General features: G+C 55.1%; 2 protein-coding genes across 2 annotated transcripts; one reads left to right on the forward strand and one right to left on the reverse strand.

Moving 5' to 3' along the window:
* Nucleotides 1-7,851: 7,851 nt before the first annotated feature.
* On the forward strand, nt 7,852-11,713 carry METTL27 (methyltransferase like 27). The gene is given in 6 exon segments (XM_007468775.1): nt 7,852-7,974; nt 8,527-8,655; nt 8,869-9,004; nt 9,374-9,466; nt 11,465-11,585; nt 11,587-11,713. Coding segments are annotated over 6 exon segments (729 nt in total).
* Nucleotides 11,714-13,315: 1,602 nt separating this feature from the next.
* Nucleotides 13,316-14,302, reverse strand: CLDN4 (claudin 4). Its single transcript, XM_007468776.1, has one exon. It carries the CDS (start codon nt 14,219-14,221, stop codon nt 13,592-13,594), a length of 630 nt encoding a protein of 209 aa, XP_007468838.1. The 5' UTR covers nt 14,222-14,302; the 3' UTR covers nt 13,316-13,591.
* Nucleotides 14,303-20,016: the final 5,714 nt, after the last annotated feature.

A 20,016-nucleotide genomic window follows, 5' to 3' on the forward strand; every position in this document is an offset into this window, starting at 1 on the left:
TGCCATGAGTGTGTGACTCGCTCTCTGAGCCCACCCGTGTGTCTATCCACATGTACCCTATTTCCTCCTAATAAACACTTTACTTGTTTCACTACTTTCCATCTCTATGTGGAAATTCATCTCTATGCCGCTGATGGGCCAGGGCCTTGTCACTGGCCGCTGGTCCCTGGTGGTCTAGTGGCTTGGATTCAGCTTTCTCACTGCCATGGCCAGACCTCAATCTCTGGCCAGGAACCGAAACCCTGCTTCAAGCCACTGCAGGCCGAGGCCACCCGAGATCATTGTGACCCCTTCCTCACCTCAAAACTATTTTCTGTTACCTGACCCTTTCCCCCATTTTGACAGCTGCGGCACCCAGTGTTATCCACTGCCCGGGGGGAAGATGGTTTCTGGCAAAAGTTACAGAAACTAGAGAAGACTGACGAAGGGGAGACAGAAATGTGATAGGTCAGAGAAAGGCCTCTCACCCCGAGGCTGGAACAGCTTCCTGGGCTCTGGAGGGGAAGGAATGTAGTGGGTTGTGGAGAGAGAAGTCTGTGGGGCCTGGGGTCCACGCCTAGGGGGGGAGCAAAGCGGTGTCCAGAGGCCACCGGCACCCCTACCAGTGTCTTACATGGCAAGTCTCATCCTCCATCAGGAGCCTTAGCTACAGGTGCTCACACACCTTGCATGCCCTGGTCGGTGAGCAGGACACCACTGAGGGCCTACGAGGACAGATCGGATAGGCAGGTCCCCCCAGGACCCTCCCCCCAACCAGGGCCTCTCCTGGGACAACCCAAGCCACCCTCAGATGGTCCAACAGGACTGCCTTTACTGGGGTATCCACCTTACTTGAAGGGTCACTCCCCACAGTGACATTCCTCAACATCATAGCACCCATCCACCCCCACCCCAGACAAAGCAGTGGCTCTGGATGTGGAGGGTGTGGGTGACTGAAGCCTGGACAGGAGAAGACACCCCAGCCTCACCTCCTCCAGCAGAATAGGGTGGAGTTGTGGCTGCTTCTGATTCATCTCTATGACTGCCTCCAGTGCCCTGCACAGGACCTGGCAAACAGAAGGTGCACAATAAATATTTATTGACCTAAATGGAACATGAGGCTGCAGAGATGGGGCCCAGTCATCAGCTGGTTGAACTAGCCCCCATCTCCAGCCCCCCTTCCCACTCACCTTCCAGCGATGATTCAGGGGTGGCCATGTGACCCAGTCTGGCCAATAAGATGATACAGAAGTCATGGGGAGGGGCTTCCAATAAAGCTTTTGTTTATTGGAATAAACAGAGTAAGCTCAGCTGGCCTAGGTTTTTGCACTTTCTCCTTTGTCCTACTGGGAGGTGTGGCAGCTGTGACAAGGTGACAGACATGAGGACAAAGGTCTCCATGCAAAAGGTGGCAGAAGAGGAAAGAGGATAAGAACCTGGGTCCCTGATGGCATAACTGAGCCCCAGACCACGCTGCCCAGTCTCAGCTTCCTGTCTGAGAACTGCAAATCCCTCTCTGTTTAAGCCACAGCTATACAGGTGTTCTGTTATTTGCAGCTGAACACAATGTGTTCACAGCATGTTCTTGGTACAGCTTTAGACTAAGATAGACTGGGGTTTGGATCTTGGCTGGTGTCAGGGTGTTATCGAACCAAACCTGGGTTTGCTCACCCATGTGAAGCAAAACCAATTTACTGACAAGGGGTTGTTGTCAAGGAAAGTACAGCGTGTATTGCGGAGCCCAGCAAGGAGAATGGGTAGCTTGTGCTCAAAAGACCTGAACTTCCCGAAGGTCCTCAGGGAAGGGTTTTTAAAGGCAACACTTGGGATGAGGGCTGCAGAGTGCATGATTTTCTTCTGGTTGGTTGGTAGTGAGGTAACAGGATGGTGTTCCAGGAACATCATCAACCTTCTGGTTCTGACCAACTGGTTTGGAATCTACTGATTATACTCAGCATGTAGTCACCATCCTCCACCTTGGTGAGGGCCTTACTTCCTGCAGAACAACACCAAGTTATGTGTCAGACGGTTGTCAATATATCCCTTGAAGAGGAACTAGGACTCTGTTTTATCACTGAATTATTGTCATTATTTTCTCACTTAACTGCTTTTTCTTTGTTTCAGCATTCCCTCACTTCCCTAATAAGTAATGCTTGTGCCTGCTCTTTGGAACTCAGAGAAGGCCTAAGAGACAAAAGCCATTTTCTATAAACAGGAAATGGGCAACACGGAGAGGCTTTTGTACTCAGGAGGGTTTCATTCCCCCCTTTTCTTTGATACTCCTCAATCCTGAGGGGAACATGTACAGGACAAGAAAGAGAATAACGTTTTGGAGAGAGGTTAATCATAAACTTGGTGGGAGAGCTCAGTTTCAGGGGGATTCAGTTTCAGGGGAGAAAGAAATTTTCCTCTACCCTTCTAGGTTCTCCTGGCTGACCTAAGAATTAAATTGACATGAGACAGATTAACAGGAGAAAACCAAACAAAATGTAATAACATGTATGCATGGAAGAGACCCAGAAAGACTGATTAACTTGCCAAAATGGCAGAAACATTCACCTTAAATATCATCTTCAGCTAAAGACAAAGAAGGATGTTAGGGTGGGGGGTTGGAATTTCAGAAAGGAGGAAGGCAGTTGACACAGATAAAAAAGTAAATGTTTGGTAAACAAATGTTCCTGAACCAGGCAGAGACAATGGGATACAGAGTGGACTCTGATCTCTAGACCCCTCCTAGAATTTCCTCCCACCACACCTAGCCCACATTCTTTGCAGATACCTCTAGTGATAGCTCTATTCCAGGAACAGCCCCTCTATCTAAATGATTTAGGCAGTAAGGGGGAAGGTCAAAGTTTCTTTCTGAGTCAATGAAACTGTGCACCTCGGATTGGGACTTGAACTCACGTGCCGGGACTCAAACCCAGCCTAAACTCAGATTGGAACTTGAACCCATGGCCTGGGACTCTAACCCAGCCAGAACCCACTGTCTTTTAATTGAGATCACACACCTGGTTTCAGGACTTAATAAAGCTCAGGTTCTTGATGTCTCATCACAGAAAGAATTCAGTGAGAGACAAAGTGATAGGTAAGAAGTGGATTTATTTAGAGAGAAACACACTCCGTAGACAGAGTGTGGGCCATCTCAGAAGGCAAGAGCCCCGAAATATGCAGTGCTTAGTTTTTTTGGTTTTTTTTTTTTTTTTGCAGTACGCGGGCCTCTCACTGTTGCCGCCTCTCCCGTTGCGGAGCACAGGCTCCAGATGCGCAGGCTCAGCGGCCATGGCTCACGGGCCCAGCCGCTCTGCGGCATGGCATGTGGGATCTTTCCCGACCGGGGCACAATCCCGTGTCCCCTGCATCGGCAGGCGGACTCTCAACCACTGCGCCACCAGGGAAGCCCTGGGGTGCTTAGTTTTTATGGGCTGGGTAATTTCACAGGCTAATGAGTGGGAGGATTATTCCACCTATTTTGGAGAAGGTGAGGAGATTTCCAGGAATTGGGCCCCACTCACTTTTGGCCTTTTATGGTTGGTCTCAGAACTGTCATGGTGCCTGTGGATGTGTCACTTAGCATATGCTAATGAATTACAATGAGTATATAGTGAGGCTCAAGTTCTACTGGTAGTCGAATCTTCTGCCATCTTGAACCTAGTTGGTTGTAACCAGTTTGTGTCATATCCTCAATGGCTATGTCATTCTTTTAAAGGTTGTGCCCTGCCCCCTTCCCTCCTGTTTCATTAAGGGAAAGACAAATACCATATGATATCACTTATATGTGGAATCTAAAATATGACACAAATGAACTTATCTACAAAACAGAAACAGACTCACAGACATAGAGAACAGACTTGTGGTTGCCAGGGGGGATGGGGGGAGGGGAGGAATGGGTTGGGAGTTTGGGATTTGCAGATGTAAACTATTATATATAGAATGGATAAACAACAAGATCCTTGGAGCCCACTCCATAGAGGATCTTATAGGAGGTGTTTACGGTCCAGGTCTGTAAATGGAGCACTTCACCACCACCCACAATCTATAGCACAGGGAACTATATTCAACATCCTGTGATAAACCATAATGGAAAAGAATCTGAAAAAGAATATGTGTGTGTGTGTGTGTGTGTGTGTGTGTGTATACACATATAACTGAATCACTTTGCTCTCCAGCAGAAATTAACACAACATTGTAAATCAACTAGACTTCAACAAAATAGATTTCTTTTTTAAGTTTCTTTCTGAGTTTTTCTGGCCGTCATCATTTCCAGCTCAACATAATCTACATGCCAAAGAGACATCTTGGGGTGGCAAGTTCTGCTCCCCTACACAGATAACAGCTGAAGTCTGGGTCTCCCCCACTCCCTCTACCCCCGCAAAACTGCTCTTGCCAAGGTCATTAAGGGAAATGACAATAGCTATTGTAATAGACAAGTCCTAAAATCTCAGTCGCCTGACACTATGAAAGTTGATTTTTGTCCGTGTTACAGTGCAGTGCAGGTTGGTGGAGAGGGCATGGCTCCACACAATCATTTAGGGCTCCAGACTCCTCCATCTACAAACCCATTCTCCTCTGGGTGCTTGGAGCCAACTCCATAGAGGATCTTACGGGAGGCGTTTATGGTCCAGGTCTGTAAATGGAGCACTTCACCACCACCCAGTCTATTGGCCTGAATTTGGCCACTCGGCCACACCTACAGGTACGGGAAGCTGGGATGTGTCGTCTAACTCAGGGAGAAGAGGCAAACTTGGTAACTAGTGTGCACCATCAGGGTCTACCTCAGCCCCCAAAGGTCTCCATGTCCCTACACCCAGTGCTCAATTCTTCAGCCTCATTTTACACCACCTACCAGCACATTGGGCAATGTTGGCCATCCCCCATCTTTTTGTTTTGCAGATTTTTTTTTTTTTTTGACAACACCATGTGGCATGTGGGATCTTAGTTCGTTGACCAGGGGTCGAACCTGTGCTCCCTGCATTGGGAGTGCCGAGTCTTAACCACTGGACCACCAGGAAAGTCCTTTTTCTTTCCCCCCCCCCCATCTTTTTGAAACACTGTTCTTGGCATCCTTACTTTCTCGGGGTTTTCTTCAACACTGCTAGACGCTCCTCTTGTTACCAGAAAACTGGATTCGCCTCTTGGTGGGTGTCGAGACAAAACACACAACCAAGCCAAAGATAGGAAGAAGGAAGGATTCATTACCTGCAGCAAGTAAGGAGGACACCTGGGATCTTTCCCAAAGCAGCGTCTCCCTGAACGGCAAGATTGGGGAAGTTTTAAGCTAACGGTATATACATATTCATGAAGGGGCCTGAGCAGAGGAGAATTCAGCATAGAATTGGAGCAAAGGCCCACAGAATCCAAGCTTTAGTCGACTGAAGTCAGGAGGATCATTGTTGTCCTCCACTTGGGTGGGGGCCTTAGTTCCCACCGAACTCAAAGATATATTATTATGTACATCCTTTGAGGATGAACTAGGACTCTGCTTTATCACTGCACTAGTGTCTGACTGCCTTTTCTCTGTTCCTGCATTCCTTTGTTCCTTTAAGATCACTTGTTACTGAGACCTGTTCAAGGGCAAGCATTGTGGCCAGGCTTAGATCACAAAATGGCTTAGGCCAAAATGGCTTCTCTTCTGTCCAGAAAACCATTCCTGGTTCTCTTTCTCTGGGGACCCCCTAACCGATCTGCTTACACTCTGCCACACTGAAGTGTTGGAGGTCCTCAAGCTGGATCCTGAGGCCTCTCCCCTCCCCTTTCTCTTCTCTGAGCAATCTCACCTGTGCCAGATGCTTCAATCACCACAGGTTGTACTCGTGACCTTGAATCTGTCTCCAGCCTGGCTTCTCTCCTGAGCTCAAGACTCTGGCATCAAGTAGACATCTTCAAGTACACATCTCAAAGTCAACATTCCCAAACTGTTAGTATCCTCTTCACCCCAAACCTACTCCTCTTCCTGGGTTCCCCCACTACAAATGGCACCATCAACCCTGGACATCAACCTCCTGCCTGGCTAACTGCAACAGTCTCCCAAACTGCTTGCCCACACTTCGATCCCCTACAAGGGTTCTCTAGGCTAGTGCTTCTGAAAATTCAGCTGCATAGAAATCACCCGGAGAGTTTGTTAAAAAGCAGATCCCTGGGCCCTACGACCACCCCATCCCCCCACAATCAGATTCAGATTCGATAGGCCTGGGATAAGACCCAAGAATTTGCATTTCTAACAAATTTGCATTTCTAACAATTGCATTTCCCCTAAGGTCCTCCCCTGGAGCAACCCAAGCTAATGATGCTGACGCAGGTGCTGCAAGTCCGTGGACGATACTTTGAGTAGCAAGGCTCCCTGCTCTGTCCAACTCGGAGGCCACTAGCCACAGATGGCTCTTTAAATTATTTAAATAAATTTTAAAATTCACTCCTCAGTGCTGAGACAGGCAGGAAGGGGGGCAGGGCACAACCATTAAATCCCCACCCCTTCTCCAAGATAGTTAGAATATTCCCCCCAATCATTAGCGTATGAAATTATCCAGCCCATAAAAACTAACCTCCCGGGCTTCCCTGGTGGCGCAGTGGTTGAGAGTCCGCCTGCTGATGCAGGGGACACGGGTTCGTGCCCCGGTCTGGGAAGATCCCACATGCCGCGGAGTGGCTGGGCCCGTGAGCCATGGCCGCTGAGCCTGCGCATCCGGAGCCTGTGCTCCGCAACGGGAGAGGCCACAACAGTGAGAGGCCCGCGTACCGCAAAAACAAAACAAAACAAAACAAAACAAAACTAACCTCCCCATATTTCAGGGCAACCTGTCACTTTCTGAGATGGCCCACACTCTGTCTATGGAGTATGTATCACTCTCAATAAGCCCGCTTCTTACCTATCATTTTGCCTCTTGCTGAATTCCTTCTGCAACAACACATAAAGAACCTGAGCTTCATTAAGTCCTGAGACGAGGTATGTGATTTCACCAGCGAGACTGTGAGTTCAAGTCCCCTCCTAAGCCAGAGATTGTGGGTTCAAGTCCCATCTGAAGTGTGACTGGCTTCAAGTCCCAACCTATAGTGTTTGTTTTCAGCAGCACTAGGCACATTTCAAGCGCTCAACAGCCACTTGAACAGCGTGTATTTATAAAACATTTCCATCACCAAAGAAAGTTCTACTGGACAGCCTTGCATGGATCTTGGTGACTGTTCTAAAAATGAAGGCTGATCCTAGGTCCCTCTTTGGCCCGCAAGAATTCTGAGGCTCCTACTGCCTAAAAGCTCACGCTTTGGAGATGCATAAAGGACGTCAGGAGTCGGGAGGGCACAGAGAACATTACTCAACCCAGGTACCTTCCAAACTTCTCAGCAAGATTCTGGGATCTTCCCGGACTGAAGGCGGGCCAAGAGCTTTGAGCACATTGGCTGGTGGTGGAGGTGGGGCGAGTTGCCAGCGCTTTCCTCTGATTGGGCATTTTCTCTTAGCAGAAAACCAATCATCGAGGGAGGTGGGGGCGTGGCCAGGCTCGCCTACAGGCCCTTCCGCGAGTTCCAGCGCCCACCCACCCTGCTGGCGTGTCAGATTGGTGGTGAGTTCTGAACCCCTACCGCCTAAGGGCCCCTTCCGCCCTGGAATCCCGCTCGCGGTAGCCGACAAGGAGGTGGGGCAGGTCCTCCCTCCCGCCGCGGGGAACACCCCTTCCAGCAGCCCTGAGCCCCCAGGTGTCCAGCCTCGCCCTCCCTGCGCTCAGTGTTCCCACCCCCACCCCCAGTGAAATGGGATTGCATTGTACCGGTGGCCTGGAGAGGCCCCCTCCTGACAGCCTCCTCTGCTGGGCATGATGGGTGGGAGGGAGGTGAGACTCAGGTGGGCCTCAGGACACGGAAGCCATGTCCCACAGGAGGATGGCTCTGGAAGAGGGCCGGAGCCTGCCCGAGGTGCGGGCGCGAGTGGGGGCTTCGCATGGCATCACCGACCTGGCCCACAAGCTTCACTTCTATGACCAATGGGCTCCGGATTATGACCAGGTAAACCGGCCGGGTCCTCACCTCTGCTTCCATCTGCTTGCCCGGCCTCAGTTTTCGTGTCTGTAAAGCCGGAATAGTGAGCCTTGCATCATCCCAGGGCAACGAATGTGAGAGGGAAGTAAGACCTGGGTGCAGTCCTGCAGTCCTGTCTCTTCTGGGACTGGCTCCTCTTCAGCGCATCTACAGTGGCCCTACCCTCTCACCAGCCCCATCTTCCAGACTGGCAGACCCTAGAGATCAGGAGCCAAGACGTCCCCACCCTGGGACTGCAGTCCAGGCAGAGGTGCCACTGAGGGGTCAGTATGAACTAAGCAGAGAGCCATGCCAAGGCCCACAGAAAAGACCCCAGCAGTGGGCTGAGGGCTACTCTCCAGTCCCCGCCCCTTGACAGAGGAAAGTACCTCATACCTGGTTCTCCCCTCACTGTAGTCCCAGCAGGCCCTGGGCCCCCAACACACACAGCTTGGCCGGGCTGACTCCTAGACCACCCAAAAGGAGGTCCCCCAAACACTGGGGCACGGGGTGGCAGTTGGTGCAGCACTCTGTCCCCAGGACGTGGCCGCTCTGCAGTACCGCGCTCCTCAGCTCGCAGTGGACTGCCTCACCCAAGCCCTTCCAGGTCCACCCCACGCTGCCCTGATCCTGGACGTGGCCTGTGGTACTGGTCTAGTGGCTGCAGAGGTGAGACCACCCTATATCCCCTGCCCTCCCTTCAGCCCCCACTTGCTCAAAATTCCTACTACCCCAGGCCGCAGATCCCCACCTCCCTGCTCAGACTCACTGGTTCCAAACACTTGGGCTACATCCACTGCGGGGACCACTGTCCTCCCCGAGGTGCAGGGACCTAACTGGGAGGCGGCAGGTATGAATTGTGACTGGGTCCCCCCACCTCAGCTGCAGGCTCGGGGCTTCCTCCAGCTGCATGGGGTGGATGGGAGCCCAGGGATGCTGGAACAGGCCCGGGCCCGTGGCCTCTACCAGCGCCTCAGCCTCTGCACCCTGGGTCAGGAGCCTCTACCCAGCTCTGAAGGTACTCCCCCACCCACTTCAGCACCCCAAGGCACACCCTCTGACCAAGCCCACCTGACGGAGCCCCTTTCTTTTGCCAAAACTCCATCCCCCTTGCCTAGCCCTCCACAAGCCCCCTCCCACACTGAGTCCTATTCTCTTTTCGAGCCCCCCAATCCCTCACTGAGACGCTTTCTCTGAAACTTCCGTCCCATGATCTGACCTCAGTCCAGGACTGAGCCACATCTGCCATATCCCCCACGGGATCTGGATCCCACAGACACCAGTGGCAGGCCTGGTCCCTCCCCAGGCCCCATGATGCGCACCATCTTCCAGGGTGGTCTGAGGCCACACTGAAGACAAACCACACCACATCCGCACCTCCACACAGGGACCTTCGACGCGGTGCTGATGGTGGGCGCCCTCAGTGATGGCCAGGTGCCCTGCAGTGCCGTACCTGAGCTCCTGCGGGTTACCAAGCCAGGTGAGAAGCAGCCCATCCAGCCACACGCAGGCACCTTCCCTTCTCCACACTCACGGACGCAAGCCTCAGAAAGCCTCAGGCCAAGCGAGAGTAGGGTTATGCCCAGGGTCACACAGCCTAGCATCCCAGCCACAGCTGCTGGCCCAGGCTTGGCCTCAGCTGCCACCATCAACAGACCCAGACAAACAGGCAGGGCAGGCAGGTTGCCAGCTTGCCTCTTATCCACTGGGAAACCGGAAACAATTCCACTCTCCTCTCCAGCCTCTATTTCCTCATCAATAAGTAGAGTGGCACAGTCCCTTCCCCGTAGGATTACAGTGAGAATTGGGTCAAGTAGTGTCTGTAAGGCCTGTGTTTCAGTCCTGGCACATAGTAGGGGCTCTGTTTAGTTCCCTCATCTTCCAGCTTCCCCACTAACCTAGGGGGAGTCTCTTTCTCTTTCGTGACCTCAGTTTCCTCATCTGTGAAATGGGGCTGCTCAGGTGAGATGATAGATGTGAGTGCTTTTCTATAAACTCCACAAGTGGGGCTGATGTGCAGGTGAGGGTTGTGTTTACTGTGCTGATACTGTGTGCCTTGCCCCGTGCTTGCTTCTGCCCTGGGGAGAAGGTACACACCCAACCCACATGCCCCAGAAAGGGGCCAGGGGAAAAAGACCAAGCCCGAGGTGGGCCCACAGGGTTGTGGGTGCTCAATGCCCTGAGAATTCAGACAAGAGAGGCATTTGGGACAGCTGGGATGGGGAGTGAGGGGCAGTCCACGCAGGAACACAGCCTAAGCGAAGTCCCAGGTAGAAAGGAGAGTGGTGGCGTGTGAGGACCACGAGGCTCAGACCTGGCTGCAGGACAGGATCTGGAAGCCCCGAAGGTGCCCCATCACAGCAAGATTGCATCTGCTCCCTGCCCCTTCACCCCTGCTGGGCTCAGCAGGGGCTCTGGCTAAGTCAAGGCAGGTCTAGGCAGGCCTCATCCTCAGGGAACCACAGAGGCTGACAGATGCAGGGACATTGGTGGCATCAGAGAGAGAGGTAGTGATCAGGCTCGGGAGGGCAGGAAACTCCCATCACCTGAACCAGTAAGGACCAGACCTCCTCCCCCAGCCTGTGCTTGCCAGTCCCCTCAGCCGGCCAGACTGCCTGCCCACATGTCACAGGCTCCTTGCTTCAGAGCCTTTCCTCTCACGAAGCCCCTCTCCGCCAGTAGCACCCTGCTTCTCCTTACCTCCTCCTCCAGGAGGTCTTCCAGACTCCTGTCTCTCCTGAGTGTATCTGAGCCGGCACTGGGCATACGCTGGGTACCTGGAGAAGACCTGGAGTGACAAGGTCATTCCTTCCTTCAGCCAGTGCTTACTGACTGTGCCGGCCTTCCTGTGAGGCAGGGTAACCATGCCTGCAAGCTGGGAGACTGAGGCTCCAAGAGGTGAAGGGAGTTGCCCAAGGTCCAAAGCCCATGAGCATTCAGACACAGCCATATCCTCCAGGAGAGGGGCTGGGTGAACAGTGAGAAGGGAGCCCCCTCTGTCAAGGGGATTCAGCCAAAAATTCCCAGCATAAAGGACACTCGGGGGCTTCCCTGGTGGTGCAGTGGTTGAGAGTCCGCCTGCCAATGCAGGCAGGGGACACGGGTTCGTGCCCCGGTCTGGGAGGATCCCACATGCCGCGGAGCGGCTGGGCCCGTGAGCCATGGCCGCTGAGCCTGCGCGTCCGGAGCCTGTGCTCCGCAGTGGGAGAGGCCACAACAGTGAGAGGCCCACGTACCGCAAAAAAAAAGACACTCGGGCCTTGAAAGGTGTGTAGGAGGCTGGTAAGCTGAGGAAGCAGAGGGTATTCCTGGGGGAGGGATCAGTGAGCACCAGGGGCTTGGAGATGGGAAAGGCTGTTCCGAGGACAAAGCTGGGAGAACTTCCTCCCTTGAGGATGTGAGCAGGAAGGGGACAACCTTCCTGTCCCTGGCTCCTGCCCCTCCCCCACTCACCTGCTCCTTCCCCACCCCTCCCCAGGTGGGCTGCTGTGTCTGACCACCAGGACCAACCCATCCAACCTGCGTTACAAAGAGGCGCTGGAGGCCACCCTGGCCAGGCTGGAGCAGGCCAGGGCTTGGGAACGCCTGGTGGCCTGGCCTGTGGACCAGTGGGAACTGGCCACCTCCGAGCTCGAGGTGGGGCCTGGCGCCTCTGACAGCGACAGCTTCATCTCCGGCATCGTCTACCTGTACCGAAAGCAGGAGGCAGCCCAGGCTGAGGGAGTGAGGCCCAGTGCCTAGCCCCCAGCTGGCCTCCGAGCCTCCATGAGGCCTCGGCCAGGCCCATCGTTGGGCCTCCTCTGCTTTGCCTGTAAAACAAGGCCGCTGCACCAACCCTGCCCCTCAGGAGAGCTATGCCAATTAAATGAGTCCCAGAAGCAGCAGCAGAACTCTGGCTCGGCGGTTTTCTCACCCCTGCAAAGAGTGACATCTGTCCCTATGGAGGACAGAAGAGAAAAAACAGGACAGAGAGGGACCCCATCCCTGGCTGTCCCTGTGCCAGGCACGATAGGGCCACAGATGTGACTCTGACCCCTCCTGGGGTGGAGGGCCCTCTCCCTCTAACTCACAGACCAGGAACCTGTGCTCACGCATCTGGGCCTTGGCCAAACACTTTCACGTGTCCAGGATTCGGTTTCCTCATCTCTAAAGGGATCGGAACGCGGAGCCGAGGGGCTCAGGGCGTAGCTTGGAGGCTGCCCCAGAGCTGGGCAGGTAAAAAGGCCTCGGTGACTGTCCGCACCAGCACCAGGTGGGGATGTGAACAGGGCTGATGATAATGCCTCCAGACAGGAGCCAGGGGAGGCTTAATGGAGGAGGAGGCGCAGAGCTGAGCTTTCGGGACTGGAATTCAGAAGGGTGGAGAAAGGAAGAGGGGCGTTCCAGGCTGAGGGCAGAGACAGCCTGAGCAAAGCCTGGGAGAAGGGACCTGGGGGGTGAGCAGACCAGCCTGGAGGCCCAGACGGAGCTGGAACAAAAGGAGGGGAGGGCAGGTGGCCCATCCCCCAGGGCTGGCTGTTCTCAACTTTCCTCCCTCCTACAGTCCCCAGCACTTTCCTAAGGTCCTGGGCTTTACGCTCTGACAAATGGAGGGCTTGAGCAAGGTGACTCCAAAGGTCAGGGCCAGTCGACGTCTCACAATTACCCAAAACCAGTTTTGTAAGTCTTCTGGTCCTGGCCACCACACGGTCGTCCTGCCCCTCACCACCCCCCTGCCCAGGCTTTCAACCCTGCCCTCTCCACCTCCGCAGCTGAAATCAGAAACGATACAGTCTTCCCGTGCACAGGTCCCATTTATTGTAGAAAATAATAGCAATTACCGTGACAAATAGTTTAAATTACAAAACAGAAACCACGTAGCAGCAGGGGAAAGCCCCAGGACTTCCTGGAGTTAGGACCAGAGAAAGAGCATTCCCCCTGCCTCTCCCAGGCTCTCCAATGACCTGGGCAGGGGCGAGGATCCAGCGGTGGCCAGTCTCAAGGGGCCCAGGGTCCTTCGGTGCCTGCAGGACAGGGGCTGGAAGGGGTGTGGGCAGCCTGGGCCACCTGTGGCCCCCTCCCCCACCACTACCCAAACCAGTTTGTAGCACCTCCGCCCCTCCACTCTAAACCTGTCCGTCCACTCTCTGCTCGGCAACTATGCTCCAAGGGCAGGTGGGTGAGCAAGGCGGCCCTTCTCGTGGCCACAGGTTTGCGTGGGCAAGGCACAGCCCAAGTGCTCGCTGACCCACCCAGAGGATGCTGGCAGAGGGAGTGGAGAGGATCACAGAAGGGGGCAGTGATCAACACGGGCATAGTCCCATGGTCCGCTGAACACCCACTCAGACGCAGAGCCCAAGCAAAATCAGGGCTGAGCCGTCCGGGCCAGCAGAAGCCACAGCCCCCTGTATCCACGGCCATTCCGAGGAGGTGGTGCAGGAGTCTCTCCATCCATCCGTGCTAGTGTTGGAGGTGACCTTGAGAAAATGTCCGAGAGGGCCAGGAGGGGCTGAGGGCTGCTGGCCAACGGCCTGGCTCAGTCCCTGCTTGGCAGGGCCATCCTGGGGTCACAGTAAGCTCAGTCCAGGGAGAAACAAAGCCAAAAGGAAGAGTCAATGGTAGCGCCTTACACGTAGTTGCTGGCTGGAGCGGAGCGGGCGGCAGAGTACTTGGCGGAGTAGGGCTTGTCGGTACGGGGCGGGCAGTTGCAGCAAAGCAAGGCCCCACCGAGCATCAGCATGCCAGAGGCGGCCCAGCCAATGTAGAGCGAGGCACCCATCTCCCGCTTCTGGCCCGAGGCCACCAGTGGGTTATAGAAATCGCGGATGATATTGTGGGCCGTCCAGGACACGGGCACCATCACCAGCAAGCCGGCCAGCAGGAACACCACGCCAGCCACAATCATGGTCTTGGCCTTGGCGCTCTCATCCTCCACGCAGTTGGTGCACTTGCCGCCCACCACCGAGAGCAGCACACCGAGCACGGCCAAGATGATGCAGATGACGATGAGGGCGCGGGCCGCCTGCAGGTCCTGCGGCAGCGCCAGCAGCGAGTCGTACACCTTGCACTGCATTTGGCCCGTGCTCTGCACCACGCAGTTCATCCACAGGCCCTCCCAGATGGTCTGGGACGTGACGATGTTGCTGCCGATGAAGGCCGTCACGCGCCACATGGGCAGCGCGCAGCTCAGTATGGCGCCCAGCCAGCCCAGCACGGCCAGAGCGATACCCATCACCTGCAGCCCCATGGAAGCCATAGCTTAGCGTCTGCTGGGGTCTAGGACCTGGAAGTCTGTGGGGATCCGGCCCTGGAGGCTGTAGGAGTCCAAGTGCCGAGGATGAACACTCAGCGGCAAGTCCAGAGGCAAAGCCAGTTGGAGCAGCTCCGGGTGCCTTTCCTGAGAGTCAGAGGCACAAACCCAGCGAGCGTAAGAGTGTAACAGAACCAGTTCCTTCCTGCCAACAGCTGCTGCAAGCTCTCAGGCTAAAGACTGGAGCAGTTATATGGCTCCGCGGGAGGGGCGGGGACCGAGGGAGGGGTTTCAGTCCCTGGAGCCGCCCCCTGACCAGTTTCTCTAGATTCCTGAGCCTGCCAACAAAAGAACTTTCAGGCCCCAGCCCTTGGCCCCTGAGTCACCATGCTGGAGAGCCAGTCTCAGAGGAAACTGCCCTTTCCCCCTGCCCCCAGGCCCATGCTGAGGTCATCCGGGAGATAGACACTGAGTCACAGCCTGCAAACACCTGGACATACCTGGGGGGCCAGAGGGGGGAGCCCGGGCCCAGCCAGGTTTGGGGCCTGAAGACCAGGGTCCCCACACCCCAGGGCTCCCTCATTCCAGGCTTGGGTGGTTGGATGGAAGGTGGCGACCTTCAGGGAGAGGGTCTGAGGATAGAGTCCTGGGAACGTCAAAGAGCAGCCCCACAGTGATTACTGATGTGAGTCCTCATCAGCTGCATCACTGGCCTAACAATTACTATTAAGAGTCTCGCCATCCATGCATCCACCTTACCCGTGTCTGGACATTGGCCTGATGTGGTCCAGTTTTAAGGACCAAGGAGCTGGGGGTCCTGGACTCCTGGGTCCATCACGTGCCCTCCCCATCTCTCACCACCATCACCTGGTTTCCCAGCCCTGCCGGAGGAGGGGTCTCGGAGGTGATGCCCTTTTGGCCAAAGAGAGAAGGAAGCCTGCCCTGCCACCTCAGAAGTTGCAGCCAGTTTCTGCTGGGGCTAAGCCGGCTTGGCCAGAATTAGGTCGGGGAGGTCACCAAGAGAAAGCCATGGGCCAGACCCTGGGGACATCAGTCCAGCACCAGGTGTTTACTTAGTGAAGATACACAGAACGGTCCTCCGATAAAGCCAAAATGGGAGCAAAGTCCCATGAGACTTGGAAGGAGATGAAAAACTCAGCTGGGGTGTAGGGGGTGGTGCCTGGGAGGGGGCCTGACAGGGAAGGGGAGTTGCCTGGCATAACTCCAGCGGGCACTGAATTCTTGGGTTGTGCTGCAGAGGCACTGATGACAGAAATCGCCGTGGACGGGGCCCTCTGGAGTTGGGCGAGGGAACAGCGAGGGCCAAGGTGCCCAAGGTGGGGAAATGCAGCTAGTTTTGGGAACCAGAACAGATTCAGAGGAATCCAGTCTGACCAGAGACGGGGTAGTGGGGGAGGGGCCAGAGGAAAAGAGCCAGAAATCTCTGCCTCTGGCATCTCGGAGCCCTGGGCTGTGCACAGAGGCTGTGAGACCAGCAAGGGCCTTGGATGCCAGGCTGAGAAAGGGGTCTGTGGAAACAGGATGGAGGTGAAAGCTGGGCAGAGGGCAAGGATTAGGAAGGGCCTGATTCAGGGCAGGGGCTTTGGGAACCTAAAGGAAGGAGTCACTGTGGTGGGGAGAGAGAATGGCCAGGCTCATCCTGGCTGGATCAAGGGAACCCCACCCCCTTTCTTCCCCACGTGCTGGGGAGCTCATCCCAGGGGCCAGGGCTCCAATGAGTCCCTGAGCCCCCAGCATTGTCCAGCCCTGTGCCTGGTGCCCTGGGGCAGCTGGGTGTCTAATCTGACCCTGGCAGTGGTCCCTGAGCTTCCCAAGAAAGAGAGCTATCCTGCGTGCGTGATTTGGGTAGAAGCCTTCTGTGAGCTATTTAAAGCGTGCTGACAGCCTGTGGAACCATAGGGCTGGCAGGGATAAGCTAGCGCGATGGGGAAACTGAGGTCCTTGTACTGTGGTTGACTGTAAACACTTCGGTCTCCCCTACAACGCTGGGGGCTCCTGAAGGATAGATATTCAGCCTCAGAGCTCAGCTCAGGGGTTGACACCTACTAGGTGCTCAACAAGGCAGGAGGCTTATCCCGGTTCCCAGCTGCCCTCCCCCACTCCCCCTCAGCCCCAGGCACACACACCAACACAAACAGGAATAGTTTCTGCCAGGACCACGCCTCCCTGGCGTTCTCCTTACCAGGCTTCGAGGAACAGCACGCAAACAGGCCCGTGGACTGAGCAACGGAGATACTGCCCTTCCAGAGGGACGATAAGCGCTTCCCTGCAGTGACCTCATCACAGCCTGTCTATCAGTAAGCAGGGCAAGGACTCTTACTGCCTTTGCACAGATGGGTGAACTGAGGCCCAGGGAAGGCCGTGTGGGGCTTGCCCAGAACAGGGTGGGCTGGTCATTCCAGCCCTTCAGTAAGGTTTCTGCCTACAGAGACCCTCACTCACCCCCTACACGCCCCCCCCACAACTTCCTGCTCTTGTTCTGGGACACAGCCGACTGGCACTTGGAGAAGCAGGAGTGGGGGAGGGGGAGCACACAGGCCCTATAACTTTCCGCCTGTGGCCCAACAGAAGTGACTAAGCAGCTGTCCTTCCCTGCCCAGCTCAGCCAAGCACTTCAGAGGCAGGGGAGGGGCTGAAAGCTAGGGGGAGGACAGGTGCAGGAGGGCCCAAGGCAAAGGGCAGGCCCAGGGCAGTGGAGCTCAGGTGGAGCTCGAGGTGCTCAGGTGTGAAAGAGAAACAGGAGCCAGTCCTGGGGGAGCTGTGAGCCCTCTGCACATGAGTGGAGCTGGAGAAATATTTGTTGAGGCTTCATTTACGCCAGGAGACACTGGCTGGGTCCCACACACCTGCTTCAGGAAAAACACCAGCAAAGCTGGAACAATTTTCCTACACCCACTCTGGCTCCCTGGGCCAGGTCCTCCCAACAGCTTAGACAATCTTTCACTGTGACACTTTACTAGTGTGTCTGCCATTCATTACTTTTGCTTTTGGGGCTGAGAGGGCAGGGTTAGCACTTATTTCTTTTTCTTTCTCCCAACATACACTGTCTAATTTTACGCCAATAGAACTGTATCTTACACGCTGGTTTTTATCAAGGACAGCGCTCTCCCCAGCCAGATCAGGTCACCCATCTCTGCCCATAACCCTCTCACCAGCCCTGTGACCTGGGGAAGCCAGCTCCATCTCTGGGCCTCAAGTTCTCTCTCTGTAAATTGAAGACATTAGCACCTTTCCCAATCTAAGACAGATGTAAAATAAGACGAGGACGTGAAAATGCTTTACGAGCTGAAAAGCTTGGGACCCTGAGGAGGAAAGAGCCAAGTTCATGTCACAAAGCATCAGGCCCCCAGCTCTGGTTCTACTCTCTGCACCGAAGGGGAGCTGGGACTTCTCAGACCCTGGTCCCCAGGGCCCCAGGGTCTCAGCCAAGTCTTTGATCACAACACACACATACATACACACACAGCCTTGTGCTCAGCTCCCTGCATATCCCTGGGAAAGTGGCAGATAAAGTCTCCCATCCAACCCTGAGGCGCCCTGCTGCCATCTGAGCCTTCTTTTTCCTTCTCTGGTCTGTGCGGGTCCACCAGACCCCTGCCAAGGCAGCCAGAGGAATCTGAGGTCTGAGCGGACCTGGGTCCCGGGACCCTTCACTCATCTCTGCTGGGACCAGGAACTCTAAGGCCAGGTGTCAACTTAAAATTATTCTTCCCCACCAAACATACGTTTTGATCTGTATAAAACCAAATGGCTAGGGCTTCCCTGGTGGCGCAGTGGTTGAGAGTCCGCCTGCCGATGCAGGGGACGCGGGTTCGTGCCGCGGTCTGGGAAGATCCCACATGCCGCGGAGCGGCTGGGCCCGTGAGCCATGGCCGCTGAGCCTGCGCATCTGGAGCCTGTGCTCCGCAACGGGAGAGGCCACAACAGTGAGAGGCCCGCGTACCGCAAAAAAAAAAAACCAAATGGCTTTTCTGAAGGAAAGAAAAAAGAAGAAGCCTCACTTTCAGCTCAGAAATCAGTCTAGTTGGAAGTTGGCTCAAAACGATTTATTTTTGCAGGAGTTCACTAACTTCTCTGCCCACAGACACAAGTTAAGATCCTGTTCTTTTTTAACCAGAGACAATGTCATTAAGTTAAAATTTTGTTTACATTTTAGTAAATAATCTGCAGTGGGGTGTCATAATTCTCTGTGAGTGTGAAGATTGTGTCTCTGAGTCACTTCAGAGCCATCGCCCTGGATGGTCCCAGAAGGAGGATCTCCTGGATGCTTCCAGCAAACAGGCGGTCACTTCCAGACCCCGGGCCGGTATGCGCTGGCCGCCTCCTGATGGCTCTGGCAACAATGGGGATTTCACTAGGGCAGGCCCAGCCCTGGCTGGGAGGGCTGGGCCCCAGGCTGGGACTTTCAGAATCTGGGGCAGAATGTGGTGGCCCTTTTATGGCTCTCTTCTGAGATGACCCCAACCCTCCCTGGGTTGAGTCCCAGCTCTGTCACTACCAATTCTGTGACACTGGGCAATAGAATTAAACTCTCTCAACCAGTTTCCTCATCCGGGAAAGAAGGACAACACCTCCCTCTGAGGCACTGGGAGGCTCCGTGAAAACACGGAATCAAGGCCCACTCAGTCCACTGAGATTCTTCTCGCCGCCTTGACAGGGGTCCGGCGGGCCCAGCCCAGGCCCCAGAAAGCCACGGGCCCTGGGCTCAGAAGTGGAGGCCAGGCCCTGGGCTGAGTGGGTAGCCCCCTGCCCGTAGCCTGGCAGCCCACACCGGTGGCCACCCTCCCCACTTGGCCCCGGAGGGGGTAATGACAGGCCTGGTTCCCCACATACACGGAGGGAGAAGGTGGGGTGGGGTGGCACCTCCAAGGAAGAGAAGCAAGGCCACGCTGCTGGCTGCAGCCCCACGGCCCTGGCACTTCTGGGAATGGGATGGAGGGATGGTGGGGATGGAGCTGGGTTCAGAGAGAGGGAGGGGCTGAGCGGGGGCAGGGGCGGGATGCGGGTGCTCTGAATGGGCTTGGCTAGAGAGAGGGGCTCAGGGGGGAAGGGCTCTGTGAAGTGGGGGAGACTGAAAGACAGGATGGGACTGAGTGAGTTTTAAATTAGTTTCCATAAAATTAGTGCTTCTGAGTCCAGCTTCTGCCTGGCAGTTTCAAAGAGCCCATATTTATGCAAGACTGGAGCCATCCTCACCGTCCCACCCTGCTGTCCACCATTCACAAGCCACTCCCCTGCTTCTCAGAGGGGTCCATCCCAGGGACAGGAGAGCTCCTTCCCACCCCCCCATCCCTCCCTCCTGCTCCCCCTACCTCACTTCAGAGCAGCCCCTATCTCTTGATTGTAAGATACATCCATTTTCCAGAGGCAGAGGAAGAAGCAGACTTAAAGGCCAGGGGATCCCCGAGGACCTTCTAATCTTCTGGAGGGATCAGTCCTGCCCAGCCCACACCCCCCAGCCAGGGAAGCCTCCTTCCACCAGCCCTCTCCTCCCACTGGTCAGCAGGAGTTGGGCCAGACAGCAGGCTACGTGCCTTAGTATTATGAGACAGCATTTTTTCTCACTACAAAACCATGCAGGGCACCATCTGTCCCATTCTAGAGATGAGAAAACTAAGCCTCGGAGAACTGATGTGACATTCCAGGGCCATGAGAATCATGAGAACAATGGGAATTGGGCCAATGCCTGCCCTCGAGACCCCCTGATCTAAACAGACAACTCCCTAGACCAGAGAAGGCAGCTCTGTGTGGGCTCTGGGGGAAAGGGTCAGCAGCATCCT

This window comes from Lipotes vexillifer, unplaced genomic scaffold (genome assembly GCF_000442215.2).
Source record: "Lipotes vexillifer unplaced genomic scaffold, Lipotes_vexillifer_v1.1 scaffold12, whole genome shotgun sequence".
NCBI lineage: Eukaryota > Metazoa > Chordata > Mammalia > Artiodactyla > Lipotidae > Lipotes > Lipotes vexillifer.